Source organism: Anguilla rostrata, chromosome 2 (genome assembly GCF_018555375.3).
Source record: "Anguilla rostrata isolate EN2019 chromosome 2, ASM1855537v3, whole genome shotgun sequence".
NCBI lineage: Eukaryota > Metazoa > Chordata > Actinopteri > Anguilliformes > Anguillidae > Anguilla > Anguilla rostrata.
This window is the reverse complement of record NC_057934.1, coordinates 54,407,787-54,431,179: the sequence shown is the minus strand read 5'-3', so window position 1 is coordinate 54,431,179 and position 23,393 is coordinate 54,407,787. Positions and strand designations below refer to the sequence as shown.

The following is a 23,393-nucleotide window of genomic DNA, read 5'->3' as shown; positions in this document are numbered from 1 at the left end:
GACTGTGACGTTTACATCTCCGCAGTCAGAACGAGGCTAATTGACGTCAATGCGCGTCTGCCATTGGTCCTGATCTGTTTCCGGTGTGGCAGCCATTCAAGGACTGGGGAAAGAGAAGCGAAGAATTTGAGGTAACGTCGGCCAGTGTTCGACAGGAGATTATTTTTTTAAGATTGCAAAGCAGTGAAAGAATTGATCACTCCGGTAAGCAACAGAGAGTTTTCTTCCACCACTTAATATTTTGCGCTGAATTGTTGTGCACACGAGGGAAGCGCCTGAAACAGCCAACGGAAAGTGTAGCCAGCGCCTCCCGTTTGTTATGATAGAATTTCAAGATGGCGTCAGTAGGAGAGGGCTACGCGGCCCCGATGTTTATTAGATTCTGAAAGTTCTTCGTGAAAATTGTTGTACATTTTGTATAATCTTAAGGTTTTCATAATTGTTTGCTTCAATCGTTTCGAACGGCATTAATTTGAGGTCTACATTCAGTGAGTTTACAATGTATTGATCGTTTAGCTGGGGATCTAGCCTTAGCAAAGCAGGAGAGTGCCTGTCAAATTTCATTTAACAGCGCTAGCATTACCACTGGCTCGTGAACGTTGGATAGTGACTAGCAAGCTGACGTTCTACTTGAAGCTGTGCTCGCCTGTTGACCGACAATTTTTCGGTTGGTAACGTTGCTAGAAAATAACTGGGATCATGCTCAGTGACGCCTTAAGTTCTTTCAGCAAAGTAGCTTTAGGTAGCCAGGGTTAGCTTGCTAACTTCAGGGAATTACTAACGTATTAGCTAGGCATCTTACCTGCTCGAGTTGGAGGTTTGGTTAGTTACATAACTGTTAGCTAACCCAACTGGTAAATATAGTCGGCTAACATTAGCCGATGGCTAAAAATGATTCAGATATTTGACTAGAGATTGTCACTTGCTGTAGAACCTGCTATCTCACTGCCAGCCCGGTATAAAACAAGGCGCAGTGTTTACAAACGCTACTGATACATTTGCATGACTTAACATTGGCTCATAAATTCGGTTATTGTTACGTGAAGTAACGTCAACAAACGAATTAGTAAGGAATAGTGGGGGATGTAAACGCTGGCCAGGGGAACACGGAGAAGGTCATGATTTATGTTTATACGACAACTGTAATCGAGCTAGCAGTCTAGTCACCTTGACCAGATTTATAGTGACCTGTATTTAAATTACCCGCACCAAAACCTATGGTAATCCTGATTTGCGTTTTATTGTTTTGATCTTTGTGAAACATTATTTCTGAAATCTGTAGCTCTGGTTCATGTTAAGTACCTTTTCAAATAATCATTTTACTTGAACTGTAAGCATACATTTTGTCATTCAAAAATTTCAGTTCTTTTGTTTAAATATTTAATGACATCACCTGCTGAAAGAATAGGACCACTTCCACTTTAGCAATAATAGTGCCAACGTGGAAATGGTACTATTCTTTCAGCAGGTGACGTCATTAAATATTTAGTTATGTAGGCTATATATAACTATATTCAAGTTTAGTTGGCTAGATATATATGTTTTCTGTGTGTATATTATGTATCCCCATTTGAAAGACTACAATGTTCTGCTTTAAAAATTACCTCAATTTTGCATTCATTTATTGGTAGTACTGAAGTTTCACACGTTTTGGCTACTTTGCTGGTTGAGAGTATTCTCTCAAAGTTGCCCTTTTGAAGGAAAAGTAAGAAACCACCGAAGTTTGTCTAATTTTAAAATTTATTTAAAATTCAAATATTTTCCAGCATATGGAAAATTGCTTTTAGCCAGCTTCTTGCTAATGTTTAATTGAAAAAATACGAATTGGTAGCATTATTTGTTACTGGGTTATTTGTTTCAGGTTTTCTTGATCTTGAAAGATTATGGAAAGTATAGCTAACAATATGAAAGTATTATAAATAACCATGATTCTCAATTTAATTTAGTTTTTGATTTTTCAGTGATGAATTGATGACCTTAGAATTTCAGTTCATTTTGCCTCAGTACCTTTCATATCAACACATTAGGCCTGTGCTTTTTAACTGTGCCATTTTATACATTACAACATTATTGTAATTTGAAAGTAAGTTATTTTTTATATTAAGAATGGCAACCAGTATGTAAGGTATGGTTCAGCATGTGCTAATTTGCTTGTGGCAGTTCTAGGACGGGAGTGAAGGTAGCTTTCAACAGACTCCACAGGCATCTATTGTTGAACACTGAACAGAGGAAGATGGTGTCAGAAACATCTTAAATTCTGCATATAATTAGAGGACCACTGCTTAATTATTGCCTTGAATTCAAAGAGTGTAAGTTTTCTAATGGCACTTATTTGGAATTCTCCACAAACATATAGTAATTGCCCTCATTATGTGTAAGCTGAACTGTGAATATATACAAAAAAAAATCTCAATTTCAAAAAGATTTCAGTTTAAGAATATTTCCATACTTTTTGCAAATATTTTTGTGAATATTAAACAAACAGTTGCCTTAATTGAGGACATTTATTTGAATACTTAAGCTATTTGTTAATCACAAATAAAGTGCATCCATGCAGCTATACATCTCTCTGGTCCAGGACTGGGCAGGCATGTGAGAGGATGAGTCCCACATTTTAGTACTGTTAAAATGTGCTGTACTGGCCATACCTGCGGTTTTCTCTCAACTTTGACAACAGCAATCGCATTGGCTTATTAAGCCTAATCCCCAGTAAAACACCAGGGGCTGATGGATAGATACACTCAGATTTCATCCAAAGAGCATAATACAATGCAGGGCTCGACAATAAGGGAGTGCCTGCTGGCCCAAGGGCACTGTAAGTTTGGTTTGGGCCAGTTAGTTGATCTGCCTTTAGTAAACGGGTTAGTACCCTAAATAAATAAGTCTTATCCCAGTCAAAGAAAAAAATTCAAGAGTTTTCGTTCAAGAGCGTAAGGGGAAACTGCTACAGCTTCGTGTTGTCACTATACTCAATACAAACTCCATGTTTTTTTTTTTTTTTTTAATGTCACTTCACACTGCTGAGGGGCATACAAAGTTTGTACAACTCAGGATAATTGACACCCAACTCCATGGAAAATTTTGTGCGAGGAATTTGAGCACATATTGTTGTCTTTAAAATTGGTGCATGATCAATTGTAAAGATGATGATATCCTTACACAAGTTCAGCGACTCTTAGTTAAAAAGTATTCCAGTCAGTTGACTGTCATCATGTCTAGGTGGGATACAGGAGATTTCAGGAAGTGGTGTCTTATCGAATAGGCTAGCCACAATAGAAGAATGAAATCAAGGAAATTTTGACCTTGTTTGTTAGCCAAACTAAGGATAATTCATTTGGACAGAACGGTAGCCAAATAAAAGATGAGGAAACTACCTATAAAAGGGGGAAACTTGTAACGAGTAACGAGTTGGATAGCTAGCTACCTACCTAGCATAGCTAACCTTTCTGTCCGAACGATTTATCCTTAGTTTGGCTAACAAATGAGGTCAATTGTTAGCCAGAAGTAGGAATAAGAACAGTCATGTCTAGATGGGGAAAGACATTCAGTGTACTGGCACCTTTAATGCCTGTTATTTTGCTAATACAGGGGTATTTTACAAGGGAATATTTCTGAGTGGAGCTGGATCAAAATTATGTGGAGAACTCTTCAATTCCAGTCATCACATAGATTGTGATCTCATGTTATTGCCTTTAATTTTAGGTAGTCATTTACAGACATGGTTTCCAATGACATTCACCTCAGATATTTCTCAGTTGCAGGACATGAAGCTCTACCTTGCATGCCAATGCTTTTCCCCCACAGTTGTCTTATCATCGTTTTAATATGTATTTTTATATGTGAGTCAGTCATGAGTTTGTACTTAATACAAGAAATACACTTTAAAGCAGACAGCTGTCTTTTCTTAGTCTTTTGATATGACATTTATTTTTAAACAAATTCCCTTGCCTGTCTTTAAGAAACTTTCAGTGTTTTGTATCTGTAATCATTTTTATTTCCTTGCCATGGTGAAAGTGCTGTCTGTCTGACAGATTTTCCTTCCCCTCCTGTGGTCCAGATCTGATCAGAAGGTTACCATGGCATCCAGCAGCACCAGCAGCGAGGAGGAGAAGAGCCTGCGGGAGTGTGAGCTGTATGTGCAGAAGCACAACGTGCAGCAGCTGCTCAAAGACTGCATCGTGCAGCTGTGCACCTCGCGGCCCGACCGGCCCATGGCCTTCCTCAGAGAGTACTTCGAGAGGCTGGAGAAGGTGTGAACGCTCAAAACTGCGCCGCCAGTTTAAACTGCTGCACAGATAGCTGTATATAGCTGTAGCTCCTGTATCCTCTTTGCTAGTGTTAAACAACATAGTGTTGGAAGCGTTGTTTACGTTGTATGTTTTTATACCTTTAATAGGCCAGTTTCCCAACAGTCACTGAGGCGTGCCAGTGGTTAAGCCAATGATTGGTGTTTTGCTGACAGGAGGAGGCCAAGCAGATTCTCATCCAGCAGAAGTCCAACTCTCGCTCGGACTCGCGGGAGGACGAGGTCTCCCCTCCCATGAACCCCGTGGTGAAGGGGCGGCGGCGGCGTGGGGCGATCAGCGCGGAGGTGTACACGGAGGAGGACGCGGCCTCCTATGTCAGAAAGGTGACTGGAGCTATGGGGAGCGCCTACAGTCCTCTTAAGCACACACTGCTGACAGGACCTTTAGCCATGTCGATGGCCTGCTCTGCAGCAATACTCGTTAAGAAATGGCAAAATTGTAAATGCATTTGTATGCAAGTGTAAATGGTTAATGCTTTCTATTAATTCATTTTGCAATTAATTTTTTTTGTCTGTTCCTTCAGATAAGTGTTACGTTGCATTTTTGTGATATAATTATTTTAAGCCAAGATACTATGTATGTATCTCTGGTTTTTTAATATAGGTTATTCCCAAAGACTACAAAACAATGGCTGCTCTGGCTAAAGCAATTGAAAAGAATGTGCTCTTTTCACATCTGGATGACAACGAGAGGAGGTAATTGAACTCTGATCTCTGATGTTTTTCCTCTGCTCTAGCAGAGAATGTTAAGCTCAATAAGTTGAAATATCATTTCTAGTGTTATACAGACCTATCGCACATTTTTTTTCCCAGTGATATCTTCGATGCTATGTTTCCGGTCACCTACATTGCTGGAGAGACCGTCATTCAACAAGGTTTGAATGCTTTTCATTTTGATAAAATGTTGACCGTCACTTCCAGAATAAACAAGATTCCATTGACAAATATTTTGTGTCCATTGTCAGGTGATGAAGGTGATAACTTCTATGTTATTGACCAGGGAGAAATGGATGTGAGTATAATTGAAGGCTTGATCCCTTTTACAGTGAAATAACACATTTGCCATTGGGTTTCATGCTTGAGTTTGTCTTGATCACAGCCACTTACAGCATAGATGAATGGTTTATCATAGCGGCATGTTGGGATTTAAATGCGTAGCTCCATAGCCCTGAGCAGCAGTGAAAAGCGCTGAAATGTATGTGCAATACTAATGTGTTGTGTCAGTCACACTGTTCATTATTTGTGGCAGGTCTATGTCAACAATGAGTGGGTTACTAGTATTGGGGAGGGGGGCAGCTTTGGAGAGCTGGCCCTGATCTATGGCACCCCAAGAGCAGCCACTGTGAGAGCCAAGACCAACGTCAAGCTGTGGGGCATCGACAGAGACAGCTACAGGAGAATACTGATGGTGATTATTCCCCCTTCATTTGGTGTGATTTATGCCTGAATAAATATTAACTCATGTTAAAGGATAACCATGCTAAAACACTGTGAAATTAATTGTGTGGTGTAACCTTCAACTGAATGATTTACATATTTCTCCCGGGTTTCAGCATACTGTTTGTTCAATTATCAGCATAATGTAATATTTTAGTGTTTATTTTAACCATGAGGAGCGAAATGACACAATTCCTCATCCTAACACTGGGTCTTGTCTTTCAGGGAAGCACTTTAAGAAAGAGGAAGATGTATGAAGAATTCCTAAGCAAAGTATCGATTTTAGGTAAGGGCTTGTTATGCTCTTGTAGTCAGTAGTTGTGTGTATTATTTTGGTTGGCCCTAGAGTGCTTGACCTCTGTTGTTTGGGTGTGCTATAGTTCTGGCCTTGCTAACCAGATTTCCTCCTTTGCAGTAAGATGTCATTCATCTTTATTCATCCAGTGCAGTGAATGTTAAACATGCCTGAACGTAACTGTTTAATGTGACACGGTCATGTTCTAGAATTACACTTGTAGATTATATTTAACACCATTTTATACAGGACATGTGAATGGTGCTGCTGTGGTGTGGTTGAGCTGCTGGTGTGACTGAATTGTCTCTGCAGAATCACTGGATAAGTGGGAACGCTTGACTGTGGCTGACGCCTTGGAACCTGTTCAGTTTGAGGATGGACAGAAAATTGTTGTTCAGGGGGAGCCTGGCGACGAATTCTTCATCATCCTTGAGGTAGAGTGGTAGTTTAACTCCATTTTAGATTTTTAATCTTAGGTCCCATAGAGGCATCTGCATGTTTTTTCTCTAGCTCTATTTTGTGTGTGTGTGTGTGTATGTTTTTAATAATTTATTAATACATTTTTTGAATAAATAAAATGTTACAGAAAAGAGAACTGACACTGAGTGAAGTGGGCCAGATGGCATTCGTTGCTGTGTAAATTGGGGGGGCTTTAGGTTTGAGACGTGCGGTATGTGTGAGGTAAGGGACGGGGGAAGGTACTTCTCATGTGTTTATGGCGGTTTGGCGGTTGTGTCTCCAGGGCTGTGCCGCCGTGCTGCAGCGCCGGTCCGAGAATGAGGAGTTTGTGGAAGTTGGTCGGCTGGGCCCCTCTGACTACTTTGGTGAGTGTTGTTCTTCAGGCTTTTTCACTGAGCGTGATTGGGATCCAGCCACGATAACCCAAAGCTTCCCCGTGGTCTAAGTTATGTGTGGTTATGTCACACTGCCCAGGGGAAGGGATTCTGAGATTAACATTTCAGATCATTAGTGATTGATTACAGAAATGTTTAGAAAAGTGCACGTGTGCGCCATGCATCTGAACACGTATGCCTTGTCTTCCTATCTGCAGGTGAAATAGCTCTGTTAATGAACCGCCCTCGAGCGGCCACTGTGGTGGCTCGTGGACCTTTGAAGTGTGTTAAGCTGGACCGACCTCGTTTCGAACGCGTTCTGGGTCCCTGTTCGGATATTCTGAAACGGAACATCCAGCAGTACAACAGCTTTGTGTCACTGTCTGTGTGAGAGTTTCCCAGCCCTTCCCGTAATGCAGGGTCCATCAATGCAATGTGCGTTGTCACCATTTTCTTGTTTTGATTGGCTTTTATTTTCAGGTTTTTCCAATATCCAGCTGCCCACCAGCATCGCTGCTTTGTCTGTCTGTGAATTTTGCATTTCTTTGCCATGAATATGCTTCCACATGGCAGAATGTCTGGCATTCTATTGAGCTGGAACAGCTATGGTTCCCTCCTTCACCCCTCATACGTGTGCAGGTGAGGCTAGTATCCAATGTTTGAATTGCTTTGAAAGGGTGATGCTACTGTAAGAAGCTGTTCTAGAACAGGTAGAAATAGGAGAAAAGTTTTTAAATTTGTTCAGTGTTTTGAGGCTTTAAACACCTTTTTAAGACATTTGAATTTGTATTGTTGTTCAGTATTTTGAGATTTGGCATCTGTAGCTTAAAGAAAGTGAGACGCTGCCATTTTGTTTGCTAATAGTTTATTTCAAGGGTACTAGAAGTTAAGTGCACCATTGCAACCATAGTGATCTTTTTCTTTTTTTTTTTTTAAATGGTTGCACATATATTAGCGGTTTAAATAACAAAGCATTCTATTTTTTGCACAGTTCCAGTGGTATACAAATATGATCAACGATGTTTATATGCGCCTGCTACTTTTCAGCACTGCAGTGTGTCCCAGTGATTTCAGGAAGGTGGATGTTATCATCCCTACAGAATGCTCTTTAAAACATCCCTTTCCCTTGATCATTCTGTAGTTTCCTGTTTTTTGGTATTCCTTTATGACTTCTCACTAAGTTTATTTCCTGTTACCAACTTCCCTAGCAAGGAAGTGTGTCCGAGAATCATGTAGACAGCTGTGTTCTGCTTTCTGACAGAGTTCAGTATAGAATTCCCAAATACAGTTACACAGCTAGTGCCAAATATTTCATGATGGCGTCTAGCAACAGCGTATAGCCTGAATATATTTGCTATGGATAGTATACAACATTTGCACTCCTAATCTATGTTTGTAATGTTCCTATATAAGTGAATTGACTTAGAGGTGGTTTAGTCCACAAAGTAAATGAGGAAATTACTTGTGCTTCTTCTAAATTCGTAGATGGAGGTAAAGCAAAAGCACAGGTTCTGCAGATAAAATCTTCACTTCTATAACTGAACTGTCAAACACCCCTTTGACCCAACCTTAGTTGCAGAAAAACTGCCCATTGTTCACAATATGAATGATCATGCTAGCTTAGGGACAGCAAAGAGGTTTTCCAGTTCATTCTGTTACCTGAAAGAGAAATGTATTGAGTCTTAAGTGTATTTCAGTATTTACCAATTTTGTTACATTTCAGTATGCAACAAATGACAATAAGCATTTTTACAGCAAATTCCACCATTCTTTAATGTATTGTAATCATGAATTCCTTATACTTATTATTGTTATTATGACTATATTTTAATGTATAGAGTGAACAAGTAGAACTGTAGTGACAGACAGGAGTGACAAGGCTCCAAGCAGGTAGTGTACAGTTAAATCTTTTGTAAATGCTTATTTTTCCATAAATTACAGGTGCCCAGTGCCATGACTTATATAAACTATGTTATATTATCCACAGATTAAGAGTGTGTAGATTTGTTGTGTATAACTGTCATGAAGTAATATTTTGTTTGTGTGTAAAATAGGCACACACGCACACACATACACACATACATGACTGACTGATTTTATGTAACATAAGTTATACTGAAGTATTCAGATTATTTTGTAAAAAAAATTTAAAAAACCATCACAAATGCTTAGAAGTCAGGCAGAGGTTTATTTATATATCACAAAAATCACTTCCCACTAATAAAGGGTGTGTGCTGAGTCACAGAAAGTGGACGTTGTTACATATATCTCAAATGTTGCTTCTGTGAGAACCGAGATGAAGTGTTAAAATTTGGGAATTCTGCTGGGTTTAAAGTTCACTGCCATCATTCTGTAATTTATGTGAAAGAAAAGTTACTTCACCTGTACAAAGGGTCAAATTACTGGGGACAGCAAACTGCTAGTATTTTTATGAATCAAAGACTTGAAATTGCAGATAAGATTTCTTCACAAATATTAATTGTAACCTTTTGGAAGGGACGTAAGCAGGCCTTGTAATTTTGCAAGTTAGTTTTGAATGATAAGTTCATTCAAGGTTATGTTCATACTTGATTTAATTCAGTGGAAGGATAAATGGCTTTGTGTAGAAATATTTTGTTTTCTGAGAGCGACTTATTAACTGAGTAGGTTACATTTAATCTAAGTAGGTCAGCACCATAGATGGATACTATATACACATACATACAGTACTGAAAACATCAGCAGTGTGTTTGCAGAATTAACATTTCATTTGCTAAAAAGGCAGAAATAGTAGTTGGTTGTAGTAACGTTTTTGAACACACAGTTGGAACACTGGTTTTCCCTGAAAAATTCAGATTCTTTGCTGAACTGAATATTGAGCATATGAAGGAAATGTATTTGTTTTGCTTTTCGTTTTTTAATTTACACCCTGTTCTTTTGGCACTTTGCGGCTTCACTCCCCCTTTTTATTGCTTTTAAAGCTACATTTTCTCGATGAAGCAGCCAGTAAGTTTGAATTGAATATTAATTACATTTACAGCTTTATAAGTCTGTGCAATCTGAGTATGTATGTGTGTATGTATGAAAATGTATGTACAAGGAAAAAAGTCAACATAGTTTGCCTTAGCTTATGTAACCAGGATATAGAAACTCCTGCTTGCCCGACCTTCAGCAAGTTTGTGAAGCCTGCAGTCATTAGCTGCTGGCTGTCAGAGGACCATTTTTCTAATGTTATCCAATGACTGTATAAGATTTGATTTACTCTATGTGCTAAAACTATTATCCTTTTGCTATAGATTGTCCTAATGGCAGGTCAAGCAATAAAAGATTGAATTCTTAAATCTTTGAGTCAGGCCTGTTTGTTCATTGTGAAGGTTTCATGTACAGCTTATTTTTCATTTTTGGCATGAAGCATATTGTATTTTTTGAAGTAAATGAAAGCACACCTGCTATTTCACAAGTTATCAGTTTAAAATGAGGCAATTTAATTATCCCAACACTGTGGCTGTCTAATGATTGGCTTTCTTAACATAAGTATTTAATGGGGATATTAAGATATACAGTGAGTTCCATAATTCTTGGGACAATGCTTGTCTAGGGTTTGGCCTATGACTAATCTGTGTCTCTTTTTTCCTATTTCTCAGCCTCATAATGGCTTCCTTGATTTTCAGTCGCATAACTGGTCATGTTAACTAAATAAATGCCTATGACAGACTCCAAAGGCAATCAAAAGGCTAGAATCAAGAGTAGATACTGAAAGCTCTTATACCTGCTGAGAATCTGCAAGCACGTGAATTGTTTTAATACAAATTTTAAATTGTGGAGTTCAGAGCAAAATCAAGAAAAAAATTGTCTTTATCCCAATCATTATGGAGCTTACTGTATGTCCAACTTATAGCACAACAGAATGGTTAATCAGCCATCTCCGCATCGGTCTGCAAAATCAGGTTAAACAGATTAAAGACAAATTTCCATTTACTTCAGTAAAGGTAGTGCACTTATTCCCTCACTAGATGTCAGTATAATGCTCAGGTTTATTCTTCAACATAAGCTTTATATGTCATGCTTTTACAATGATATTACTGCATGAAATGTCCAATGTCTGGTTACCAAATGTTTTAGGAATATCTATAACTTTGGTTCAGCTTTAACACATGTATTTGTGAGCCTGTCCCATTGGGGAGAGACACTCCTAGAGTCTTAGAATCAGCCATAAATTTACACATTTTTGCTTTATTAATACATTTTACAATATTTTGTCCTCTTATGCAGGTCTATGGGATATAGAATATGGTGAAAATGTAATATACATTCGCTGTGCCAAATATTATTAGAATATTATTGCTTAAATTATGACATATTTACATTTTACCAACAATTTTTATTCAAAGTGGTAGTTTTGGAGAAGAGGAGACAGTTCTGGCAATTTTAAATGAAATGTTTGGTAATGACGTTTGGTGGAGACTTTGTGTTGTTTTTATTGTGATACCACATGAATGCCTAAAAGATTTTTTTGATGAGGCAGACAAGGATTAGAGGCTTACAATCCATCTGGAAAGTGAGCCATAAAACATTAAAGCTCCAAGCTTTTTAATAGGTAACACTTTGTTGGGGAGAGATTTGCCTCTTATACAATCATCTTTCATATGAATGATGTGGCTTCTTTTTGATGGTTTCATGTCAAGATTTAGCAGTTTAGGAGTATGTCTGTGCATGTATTTATGTACAGATTTTCTTACTGTAATAAAGAACAGCAGTGTAACAAAAGGTTAGAGATCTGGTTTGATTTTACCATACATGTCTACATTCACATTTTAAGTAAATAACTTCTGCTATACCCTTAAGGAATGTACATCAGTACCTATTCAGCTGTGATAATAGATATGTCAAGCATAAGTTGTATGAGGCACTCGATTGTGTTCCAATGTCCTTGTCATTGCTTGTCTTTACCCGCAATGAAAAGGGAAGGGGAATTTTTAAGGGAAATTTGGCAAAGAGTATTCTCATTTTTGTGCACACTAAAGCATTGGAAAAGAAGCAGCTTTATTTCTTCTCATCCAAGTCTCTCAGAGAATCGGTCTCGTTTGATTGAATGGTTGCATTTTGGTTGCAGGAAGTAGAGCCTCATCTGTGCCGTTTCAATTGTGCAGTCCACACACTTTACAGGAAGGAAGTGTTCTATCATCACATATGGGAGAAGTGATTTAATTTTATCATAATGTATAGTGCAACAGATGCTTTATTTAAACTCCTATAAGTTTCATATTTTATCACTTGAGTACCACAAGAATAATTTTAAACATCTAGAGACCATAAGGCAATAATGACACATCAAGTTGATGACGCTAATTAGCATTTATGAATTATAACTCCCAAGCACTAACCCCTTATTGATGTTTTTTTAACATGTAGGCAGATCAGTTTAATACATGAAATGGGTATTTAACAGACATGCACCCAAGAACATCACTAAGTTAGTGAATGAAGGAGACTCATAGCACCAGTGTAAACCAGACATCTGTTTATTATGGGAAAATAATTGATAAATTGCATTTAATCTATCACATTCATACAGGGTTGTAGTTAAGAATGGTTTGTGAGTGGGGGAAAAAGTCTTTATCCAGTGCTTTATCGTTTTTGGTCCCTTCCTGACCTGACGGAATCCGCATCCCTCTCTCCTGTGTTGACGCCCTGTGCTACCTGCCACCAGCAGGCCCGGTCGTCGTCCTGCGAGATTCCACAAAGTCCACGGCCACCACCTGCGGCTCACCCAGCTTCTTGACGCACTTGTGCACCACGCGGAGGACGCGCTGCAGGCGGCGGTCCAGGGCCAGCAGGTGGGGCTCTGTCAGAATGGGCCTGAGGGCGTCTCTCCTCAGGGACTCGCGCATCACATCGCTCAGCCTGAACTCCTCCTCAGACAGCAGCTTCAAGCGCAGCAAGGTAGACATCTTGATTCTGACAGGGAGACATAATGGAGATGTTGATAAGAAAATGGCACCTTAAATTGCATATTTAACAGTTCATATTGGTGAAGCTTTCATATTGAAATAATGGCCTAAATTCCAAGAATGTGGAATATTCAGATACTTATCTTCCCCTACTGGAAGATAAGTATCTGAAGTCACACACTTCATATTAGGAGCATTAAGGCAGAAGTCAGCATTGGTTTAATGTGGATTGAATTTGAATTCCCATACTTACATGCAGCATTGGGTCAATGGGGCTAAGATTGACATCTCATCATGGGAGTGCCTTCCAAATCTATAGCACAACGCAAATCATGACAGGGGAAAGTGTGTGAGAAATATTTAACATGTGGCAATTGAAAGAAGACTGGTAAAATCTTGGTTATGTTGATCTGCTCACCCTCTGGCATTGTCAATGTGAAGTGGAAAACCATCATCTCCAAACTTGGTGAAGATTTCATAGTGATGCCGGTCCATATTTCCTGAAGGCCAGTGATACAGATAATTTCAATGCACTACTTCTATTTTTCTAGAATATCATTGGAGCTATACTATTGAGGCAAGAAACAATTTCTGTAAACATTGGTCATTACATAAAACATTTTATCTAGTATGTATTAAGTTGTTTCAGTCAATGAAATACAGGAATTGAGCATACAGTCTCATCGATTATAGAGGCAGTAAGTGCTGTGTTGTTTACCTGTGAGGAAGTCCAATATGGCCATGTCAATGATATTAAGCAGCCTGTTCCCAGAGTTGTAAGGATATAGCTGTTTAATTGTGTCACAGTAGAATGGATTTACCTCCCATCTATGAGAGAGTGCAGAAAAATAAATGAAAGGAAGCAGATAAATGGGAAGATGGCATCTACAATACAGTTTAATGAAGTTTATCATTTAAACACACATCTAAAAATTGGAATAGGTGTCCCTGATGTGTGAGTTTTAATAGTTAATAACTGAAGGTCGGAAGCACTGGTTCTGTGCAAGTGCTTGTGACCAGGAATGTTGAGTAGATCCTGGTGTGAGGCAATGGAGATCATGGCTTACTCTTCTCTCCCAGTGAAGGTGTAGGAGCGGATCCATGGGTTGGGGATGGAAATGCGTGGTGCTATGCTCAGACCTGGCAGGTAGGCAGACAAAGAGCCCTCCAGCATGTCAGGGTTGCCACACACTGCATACTCAGTCTTGCACACGTACAGACACTTGGCAAAGAAGCAGGTGTTGTTTGCTGTGGGTGAAGAAGAGAGACAGAAAGGTTCAGGTCCTCAGTCAGGTCCTTCACTTTGTTCATAAGAGTTTCAATGGCCAAAGCCATGACCTGTCTCCGGACAGTCCTACACACACACACACACACACACACACCCACATTCTCTCTCTCTCACACACACACACACACACAGATCTTTTCATATTGGGTTTCTGCTGACAAAATTGACACCTCTAAATGTTTTCCCTTACATCTGTTTCATACCACCATGCACTCTGCTCCTGCCGACTGGCTGAAGCTAAGCAAGTGTGGGCTTGGTTAGTACTTGGATGGGAGACCACCAGGGAATACTGAGTTGCTGTTGGAAGTGGTGTTGGTGGACCAGCAGGGGGCAATCTTCCCTCTGGTCAAATAAACCCCAATGCCCCAGTGCAGTGACGGGGACACTGTGCTGTAGGAGATTCCGTCTTTCGGATGAGACATTAAACCGAGGTCCTGACTCACTGTGGTCATTAAAGATCCCATGACACTATTCGTAAAGAGTAGGCGGTTCCCGGGCGTTCTGGCTAAAAATCCCAGATCTGGCTCTTGCAAAAACTTGCCACCTAATCATCCCCTGATTTAATCGGCTAAAAACATGTTCTCTCACTCCAGTGGAGCTGCTCAGTGGCCAACAATAGAGGATTGTGTTTGTACTGGGCAGCTCTTAGGTGTGAATGTGTATGAGTGTGAAGCAGGGCGTTGCTGCGAAAGAGCATCCATGCTCAGCGAACCTACCCTGGGTAAATAAAGGTTAAATAAAAAATCAAAGGTGTTGAAATGAATTTCCTTTCTTTGACACAGTTTTTAGTAATAGGATAACAGGTTTTCCATTACTGAGAAGTGAATGAGCAATGCTTGTGTCAAGGTGAACATTGCGCAGTGGGAGCGTGCCACCGCTGATCTGTAGCTGCATGGACTGACCTGGAGAGGTGAAGAAGACGCTCCGTAGGTCGTCATTGTGAGTGGTGAACAGGATATCCCGTGTGACGTTGATTAACCTCCCTACCACTGGGGGCACTCTGCGGAAGTCTAATATTCTGTCAAAAGACACCATAACAAGACTTTGCAGTATCTTCCAAGGACACCCCCCACAGAAGATGGCAGAATGTAAATCTTTCTGTGCAGACCTCTACTGTGTTTTATTTTGTGAGATTTTCCTCCAAAAGATGAGCACAGCTTCTCACTGCTAAGAGCTACAGAGGTGCAATTGCTCAATATTGGATAGCACTCGGAGGTGTCACAATCATGAGTACAACAGATTGTGTAATCTGCAGCTGGAAGGGATTTTGTCATCAGCAGCTAATTGAGTGAATTAAAAGATGCTGTCTCTGTGACTAAGACCTTGCTTCATTTTTTTTATTATTATTTTTTTATTTAGTTTATTTAAACAGTGACAGTGTACAAAGAACATTAACCTTATATAAAACAAGGAAAGATGTAATGTACCAGGTTATAGCAATTTGCTAATTTCCACCCGTAGTCCCTGGGCAGGTAAGTAAAATAGAAAGGACATTAAACAGTAAAATAGAAAGGACATTAAAAAACAAAGTACAAAACACAAAAATAGTAAAAACATACAAAACACAGTCATCCCCACATCCCAACCCTAAAACAAACGCCCCCCCCCCTCCCCCCCCCCCCCCGCCCACAATACTAATTTACTAATGTCTGCAAGTTTGCTGTGTAAGGATCCAATGTTTTGTCAGACGGGAGAAAGTGTGACAGTCTGTAGATGTTATTAGTTCTGTTGGAAGATTATTCCATTATTTTATGGCCATCAAAGTGAAGGATGATTTTCCAAAGGAGGTCTTGCGTTGTGGAATTCTGCACTCCTCCCGAGTGGTTGACCTAGTGTTGTTTTTTCTGAGCTGAGTGTGACAGGCTCTACCATAAACGGTCTTTTCAGACAACACAACCCCTGTGTATTGTGTACAACTGAATAGCAATGTGTGAAGAACTGAGAGTGAAATACAATGGCACTAAGCTGACAACGTTACAGGGGGGCACATCTGAGGAGCCATATATGCTGTACGTCATATAATAATTATAAGTGTATGTTCATCTCAAAGAGGCAGAATGTCTTATTTCAGTTTATTCTGGAAGTGTATGTGTTGACTCATGTTGTTCCACTCCCCAAGCACCATGGTTCCAATCAAACAATGACTGCCAATTGCACAACAGCTGCAACAATATCAGCTCTATCTCAGTAACAATAATAACACTGAGCTTTAATGAAGATTGTTAAAATCTTGGCACAGATCAACTGACAAATCAGTAACTGACACTAGTAGTCTCTGGCAATAAAAACCTGCCACTGAAATCGTTGAGGTAATGTACTCCTCCCACAAAATGTATTACTGCTATTAACATCTCAGTCCAGCATGGAATCTAAAAAACACACAATCACCATTCAATTTATTGCATGCATAGTTTTCATATTTAGGTTACAAACAAAATTAGATTTATGTTTTCTGTCATAATTTCTCTTTCTTAAGCAACAATGGTTTATTAATAATGCTTGTCATGTGTGTGAAGATGGACATTTCTCTTACATTAAGTGTAATTACTGAGACTAATGTACAACAAGCTAGAACAAGTGATTAAGTCATCACAAAGTACATTGTCTTCAATTCTGTCTTAAAGTAGATTAGCCAAGTAAAACCAGTGTGTGGAAATATGGGTGGGGATATTGAGAAGAGATTGTTCAGCTGTGATGTTTGAGAACCTTGCATGAGTCTTAGCATGTTGCAGATGGTGCCACACCCAACACTAATGTGACTACAGGATAGCCCTAAGACTTGGCTAGTGACTTTAGAGATGTACAAATAAGGAGCTCATTTCAGATGACTTTGATGTATTAAACATGACTTGGCTGATGTATAGCCATGCAGTTCCACAGGTATCACCAGCCATGTAAATAGCTACTGTGCTTGCAATGTAGATAATTAATGCTGATTGATGACTGAAATAATTATGCAATTTTCCTGTTTAATGTCTCCCACCTTGATGATCATAACTGACTATGTTTTCTGCATTTGAGTTATGAGCATTTTACGATCTACAAAATCCTTGGACAATGAACTATCATCAAATATCCTATGAATTTGGAAGGAAATGACCATGTTCTATATCAAACAAACTCGTTTCAAACAATCAGTAGTTCTACACACTACTATACAAACTACTACAAACTACTATAGATAAAATCTCTGAGAACCAACCCCCCCCCCCCCCCCCCCAAGAGTAAAGCTCAGCAGCTGATGAGTACTGTTCACCTCCTAATAGTAATGTACAAAATATATGTTTTATGTCTCTCTAAGAGAGTATTATTTTTACCTGTCCAGGTGGAAAGCAGCTATCTCAGCATTGTGTCTTTGGAAGTCAACAAAATAAAAAAAGTCCTCTGGTGTCTCCTGGTCTCTCTCCTGCCTGAGTAAAAAGATACGGAGCATAAGGAGATCATATAAAATCATATAAAATTATCAAGAAATCTTACGGTGTGCAGCATTGAATGTTAAACACATTGAATGTTAAATATATAACATATTTAGTAATATTTGTTACACTTTTGTCTGAGACATTTTTTAGGGGTATTGGAATTATTCTGATGATGATGATGATATTATTATTATTATTATTATTATTATTATTATTATTATTAGCTTATATTTAAAAGACTGCCATTCCAAGATTAATCAGTCAGGTGTTTTGCGTCATTCAGTGCAGCCAAATGAAACATAAAACTGTGCAGTTGTGCACTATTTGCTCAATGCTATTAGACCCCATTAATTGCTGCTTGCGGCCATATTTTATCTGTGGTTTTAAACAATGTGTGCTATAAAACACTTAGGCAGATGTCTCACCTCATGGGTTTGAACATGGCTTTGCCAAAGTCCTTCAGTTTCAAAGCCAGCTTCAGGTGATGTCCACTGGGCTTTACCACTGAAGGCAAAGAATAGCCAGTTAGCTTTAGCCAGCTAGACATTATACTCTGGGAACTAACCCACTGTGCTTCCAATGAGGCACTGTCCAAAACAGTCCAAAACGTGTAACTGGGTTTCCAGTATGACAGTGCCAAAGGCGTTCATTTTGAGCCAGCTTCGTGATATGGAAAACCCAGGGTTAAAGCTGAAATTAGCACCCTAACCCCATAATCTGGCTTCATAGTACACTACTCTGGTCTTATAAAATGTGTTATTATTTTCATTAAGTGCTTTTTACACGTCGTGTTATAAAAGCTGTTGGCGTGTAACTTCTAATGTTAACCACGGACTTCAAAATGGTTTATTTTTGTACTCTTAGGCTTATAATATTAATAGTTTACTATTTTCATGGCTTTAAAATAGCAATATAAAAAGTTAACATAAACAAGCCACAAAATGTATTGCTCATTGTTGCTTAGCAGTTGACGGGAAGTCTGGGGTTTAAGTGAAATACTTCAAAAAAGAAAAGTGAAATGAAGAAAAAAAGGAGTGTTTTTTTTACACTTGGCAGAGTTTGCTTTAACCGTGGTTTGGAACAGATTCTTTGTTTTGAGCAAATGTGGTGGTGAAGCTACAAACCATGGAATGCATGTATGGGGCCTTGGTTGAGTCCGATTGGTGTGTGTGTGTGTGTGTGTGTGTCTATGTGTTCGTGTGCACGTGTGTGTGTGTATGTGCATGCGTGCATTTGTGTGTACGTATGTATGTGCGTCCACTGCACCATGAATAGATGGCAGCAGGGTTACTGAGCTCTTGAGAACATTGAGTGGGCTGTGCTTTCAGTGGGACAGCTCAATCTCCTATCCACACATGGTTTTAAAGTGCAGCATGTCACTCCAAGCTTTGAGCTAGGACCTATTTTCTGTTTAGTAAATTAATGATTTATTTTTGCCTTCAGGATTATAACTTAACCCCAAGAATCTCAAAATAAATTTTGTTCATTTATAGGGTGGAAGCAAATAAATTTCTGTCAAAAGAGTAAGTCTGTGTTCTTTTCTGCTAACATAATGCTTGATGTAAAAAATAACAAAAGATTTTGTGAAACCTGCAATGTGTAAATGTCCTAAACAGTCGCAAGTAATATTATTATTTAAAATAAATAACAATTGAAAAATTAAAACAATTTCTTTTGTTGACACGTTTTCAAATAAAACTGACTTACCTTGGGAGCAGTCACACGCCCCTTTGAGAGCTTTCTCATCCTGGGTGTAATCTGCAAGGTAAAAATAAACACCAAATGCATTCATATAACTATTCCAACTCTTTGGCGAAATCTTTCACTGGATCATGCTTGTCTCTTCCTCCATGTCTTGCCTGAATTCCATATGATGAGTACTGCTGAGGTCAGGATTCGGTTTTTGCATTATTGTGAGAGACCTAGTGTTTAACCTGGATATGCCTCGATAAGGGTGTACTCTGTCGCCTGTCCAGCCAGTTAAATTCAGTTAAGCCTTTATTTAGATATTGCTATTCATTTTTTACAAACCATCCAAGTCCAATACTCAAAAGTATAGCTTCACTATCCATCTCTTGCTCCTCACTTTTCTCAAGCTAATCTGCCTCTTGCTTCACTTCATCGCCTATACATTGGAGTAGATAATTACCTTTGTGCTTTTGCTGTCTGTTGTGCAAATACTTTTCTCCTCATCTTCTGTTATTATTTTACACCCCCCCCCCCCCACTGTCCACTGATATGCACTTCAACTCATTTGTTCACTTTCCTTCTTTCTTGTTGCCCAGCTGACGAGACCCTCCAGCATTACAACTGTAAAGTGTTTGTGCCTTTTTAGCCCTCTCTCATTATTATTGTGCCTGACATAATGCTTTCTACTTACTTGATGCTCAGATCTCTGACAACACATTAGATTTCTTTCCTGAAAAACTGAACTGCCTTAAATTGTTTTGCCTGAACCGTTTTATATTAGTGTCAAAAAAGGCGTATTCCCTGAAAGTTGGTATAATAGAATTGTGTGAGGTTGTGTATTTGACAAGTGTAATTCATTTTTTAAATGTATTTTTGGTTGTGGTGGAACAGAGGGCCTTCATGAAACCAAAAAGTGAAGCTGCAGATAGAGCTACCATTATATTGATGCCTGTCATTGAACAAATCATTGTGGTTTGCAGTGAAGAGCAAGCCAGTGATTGACAGCTCATTTTAGCTCCACTGTCAGTGTGCTCCATCACAGAGCTCACACAGTACCTGCATTGACGACCTTCGCGTTGAGCATATCCTGCAGGAGGCGCTTTATGTTAGGGTCATCCCGGGTATATAGTGCATATTTGTTGATCCTCATGTGGAACTTGAGCCAGCTGACCTCTGGGTCAAATGTAATCTCCTGAATAGGTAGGGAAATGTTGGTGGCTGCTACCACGTCTTTGTAGAATTTCTGATGTCTGCAGGTGAAAAGGCACACACAAACAAAGGGAATGACTTTTCCTTATGATCTGGAAACTGGAGGTCATTTCCTGGGCATTTCAAAGTCGTACCATGAGATATCAGTCAATTTCATATGCCTGAGAAATAGGTGAGACGTGCTCTTCACTCAGACAGAGGCACATTTAACACATCTTCCTGTGCAATTAAGGCAAAGCAGTCTGATTATACATCACCTGAACTACCCACCACAGGCTAGTGAGGAAACATCCAAAACTACACTTGTGAGGCAACACACTCATTATGTGGGCCAATTAAATTTTGAAACACTGAGTCACCAAATGATGGGGTGCTCCAACATAAACACGCCACCGCATGCAAGACATGCATTGCACACCCTGTGCAGCAGCGGAAGAGCCTTTTTGTCATTTTTACCAGCTTGACCTAGACCAAAACCAATCCACTCCAATGCACAGTATGTTACCTACCATCTCACTCACTTCACATAGGCTCTAAATTGTCTAAAAAAAAACCTGAACAATAAAAATAACACTCATTTTGGTACTTAGTTTCTGTTTTTGTTTCATTCTCAATTGTTTGTTTCTTTTAATTTCTCAGCGCAATATTTTTAGTGGCGGCCTTCCTGCCAGAGGCCCACGCTTGAGTCTAAATATGTCACATTGTCCACTGAATAATTCCATGCCCTTTCACCGATGACTCTCTCTTCCGCTCACTCCTTTTTCATCCTCCTTTCATCAAGGCTTCTTCCTCCGCTGGCATCTGTATACAGGCCACGAGTTGACTCAATCAGCCACATGTTTTCTGGGCTGGGACATTTCAGTCTGTTACATAAACAATCAAATGATCCAATCAGTGCTCGGAGGGCAGCGTGCGGTGCGGGGACGCGCTAATGTCACCACCGCAGTCTGTGTTGATCTTCTGTGGATGCAACCCGCCATCTCACAGCCCCTGCTGGCTGATTGGGAGGGTGATTATGTGCTCTGTGCAACAGTCCCTAATGACTGTCCTGGCAGTTTAAGATTCTCACCACAGGCCACAGACCATGATGAGGTTGCACAATGTGACCTACTTAACATGGCCTCTGTTTGGGGGTGTCTGAATCAGTGAGCACTAGGCCTTCAGAACAACTTGAAGGCTATAAGCTATTTTTTTCCCAAGCTTATATACAATTATATACTGCCAATGGCTGAACTGTGCCCTCAGTCCCACTCTTATATTCTTGCCATTATTAAGATGTAGCAAAATGTTGTAAGACTCTTTCCCAAGGTATATGTGTGGGTGTGTGAAGTTCAGCTGTTCGGAAGGCATTCACATTTTTAAAGTTTTTGTATTTCTACTGTCTCGAGGTTTCTCTTCCTTAGACTGTTCAGATCATAGAATACCTGACATCTGTTATACTGTAGGAGCAGTTTCTATTCATTCTACTTTGCATGAATATAACGAAGCTGACATTTGATGTAAGCCAGCAATGCAAATGATGCAAATGTATGCCAACACGAACTGCTGCCTGAGGAATATGGCTGACTGCTTTTGCCTATTTACTATGAGTACACCTGAAACAACCTTCCCTTTTCCTCTGCTCAAAATGCACATACCTATTTCAGTTCTTGAATCGTTTTCTCCTTTCTGTGGCCCTCTGTATGCTATCATGGGCAAAGATAAACCTATTTGATTATGGACATAGAAGAGCTGAAGACATATTTGCCAGGTTATGTGGATATGGAAAGAATTTGACTTTTTAATCCCTCTGTGAACCCCAGAGAGTGAGTACAGCACAGGTCTGGAACAGGACAGTTACAGGCCATATCCTGTGTGTCAATGACCCTGCCATCCACCACCGCAAAACCACCATAAGCACACATGTACAAGTGGAAAATAAGTCTGACTCGCAAGTACTGGCAAATTCATGAGTCAACGCAATTCATTTAAATTTCATTCTATTGAATACATTTGATATTGAATTACGAGAGTCCACAATATCATTCAAAGCACAAACTAAGACTCACCTGCCATATTCAGTAGATACTTAGTTTTTATTTTCTAGTTTTGGGCAAGCTTGTCTTGGTCTCAAAGCAAGTAATATTCTCTATGCTCAGGTTACTTAAAGCAACTGATGACCTAACAAACCTGACCATATCCTTTGAGGGAACTACAGGAACAAACACAAATCATTTTTCATTCTCAGCATTCTTTTTCACATATTCACACAGGCGTGAGACACACTTGTATATCCAGGTGAGTTAAACCCTGATGGCAGTTATAATGCAGTGCAGTGCCTACCTCTCCCAGCGGGACACCTTCCTCTTGTAGTAGCCCATCAGCTCCTCGGGCTGGACCAGCACCTCTTCGGGGCCCGGGTCAGGGCTGCGGATGTTGTAGAGTGGGTGGGCAAACAGCTTCTCCAGCTTGGACCCCCATGTCTTCCCTCCGGTCTCCACGGGAACTGCGGTAACCCCAAGTCCCCCCGCAGAGCCCCTGGTGACAGTGGAAGAGTTGGGGGGCCACTGAGGCACCTCACTGTCACCCAGGCTGATGTTGGCGACCCCGGCGGCGGGACAGGTGCACCTGTCCCACGGGTACTTCTCCCGCAGCTTGGGCAGCAGCACGAAGTAGACATCTGCGCTGAAGACGGCGGCCAGGGTGAGGGTCACCAGCAGCCTGTCCCTTCTCATCCACATGGTCCGCGCGCGTGGGTCTGTGTGCAGCCGCGGCGCCTCTCCTCCGCTCGCATTCCTCCCGCTCCAGCTCGCAGCGCTGCTGTCTTAGCGACTGAGGCAGCCGCAGCCGCAGAGGCAGGTCTCCCCTCCGCTCGCTCCGAAGGCAGCACAACAGCTGCACCTTCCCACTTTCCTGTAGACACAGCCCCCAGTCACGCAGGGAGCCAGTCACAGGGCTGACTCGCACACAAACAGCCTCACGCCTCAACCCACACTTCTGCTTTCACT

General features: G+C 40.2%; 2 protein-coding genes across 4 annotated transcripts; one reads left to right on the top strand and one right to left on the bottom strand.

Moving 5' to 3' along the window:
• Positions 1 to 21: 21 nt before the first annotated feature.
• Positions 22 to 10,191, top strand: LOC135248468 (cAMP-dependent protein kinase type I-alpha regulatory subunit). Of its 3 annotated transcripts, none has more exons than XM_064323152.1 (11): positions 22 to 131; positions 4,058 to 4,250; positions 4,463 to 4,630; positions 4,911 to 5,002; positions 5,120 to 5,181; positions 5,272 to 5,318; positions 5,556 to 5,714; positions 5,969 to 6,029; positions 6,351 to 6,472; positions 6,781 to 6,862; positions 7,090 to 10,191. In XM_064323152.1, the coding sequence occupies exons 2-11, from the start codon at positions 4,077 to 4,079 to the stop codon at positions 7,260 to 7,262; spliced, it is 1,140 nt and encodes a 379-aa protein (XP_064179222.1). In that variant the 5' UTR covers positions 22 to 131; positions 4,058 to 4,076; the 3' UTR covers positions 7,263 to 10,191. The 3 variants fall into 3 exon arrangements, with proteins under 3 accessions (XP_064179222.1, XP_064179220.1, XP_064179221.1); XM_064323150.1 differs by having other exon boundaries at positions 49 to 204; XM_064323151.1 differs by having other exon boundaries at positions 82 to 204; positions 4,032 to 4,250.
• A 2,165-nt stretch (positions 10,192 to 12,356) lies between these two features.
• fam20a (FAM20A golgi associated secretory pathway pseudokinase) lies at positions 12,357 to 23,341 on the bottom strand. Its single transcript, XM_064323143.1, has 11 exons — positions 22,729 to 23,341; positions 20,254 to 20,447; positions 19,216 to 19,266; positions 17,934 to 18,012; positions 17,407 to 17,499; positions 14,992 to 15,107; positions 13,869 to 14,049; positions 13,520 to 13,629; positions 13,220 to 13,301; positions 13,055 to 13,114; positions 12,357 to 12,808 (listed from the first exon to the last, which is right to left on the bottom strand). The coding sequence occupies exons 1-11, from the start codon at positions 23,124 to 23,126 to the stop codon at positions 12,547 to 12,549; spliced, it is 1,626 nt and encodes a 541-aa protein (XP_064179213.1). The 5' UTR covers positions 23,127 to 23,341; the 3' UTR covers positions 12,357 to 12,546.
• Positions 23,342 to 23,393: the final 52 nt, after the last annotated feature.

Bases quoted from the DNA above. Each gene is read 5' to 3' on its own strand.
- LOC135248468 (XM_064323152.1), top strand. From the start codon at position 4,077: ATGGCATCCAGCAGCACCAGCAGCGAGGAGGAGAAGAGCCTGCGGGAG. The intron at 5,003-5,119 runs GTAATTGAACTC...TTTTTTTCCCAG, and splicing joins CTGGATGACAACGAGAGGAG to TGATATCTTCGATGCTATGT. The intron at 6,030-6,350 runs GTAAGGGCTTGT...TTGTCTCTGCAG, and splicing joins AAGCAAAGTATCGATTTTAG to AATCACTGGATAAGTGGGAA.
- fam20a (XM_064323143.1), bottom strand. From the start codon at position 23,126: ATGTGGATGAGAAGGGACAGGCTGCTGGTGACCCTCACCCTGGCCGCC. The intron at 15,108-17,406 runs GTAAAAATAATA...GTCTTTTGACAG, and splicing joins GCTGCTTTCCACCTGGACAG to AATATTAGACTTCCGCAGAG. The intron at 13,302-13,519 runs GTAAACAACACA...ACTGGCCTTCAG, and splicing joins CATATTGGACTTCCTCACAG to GAAATATGGACCGGCATCAC.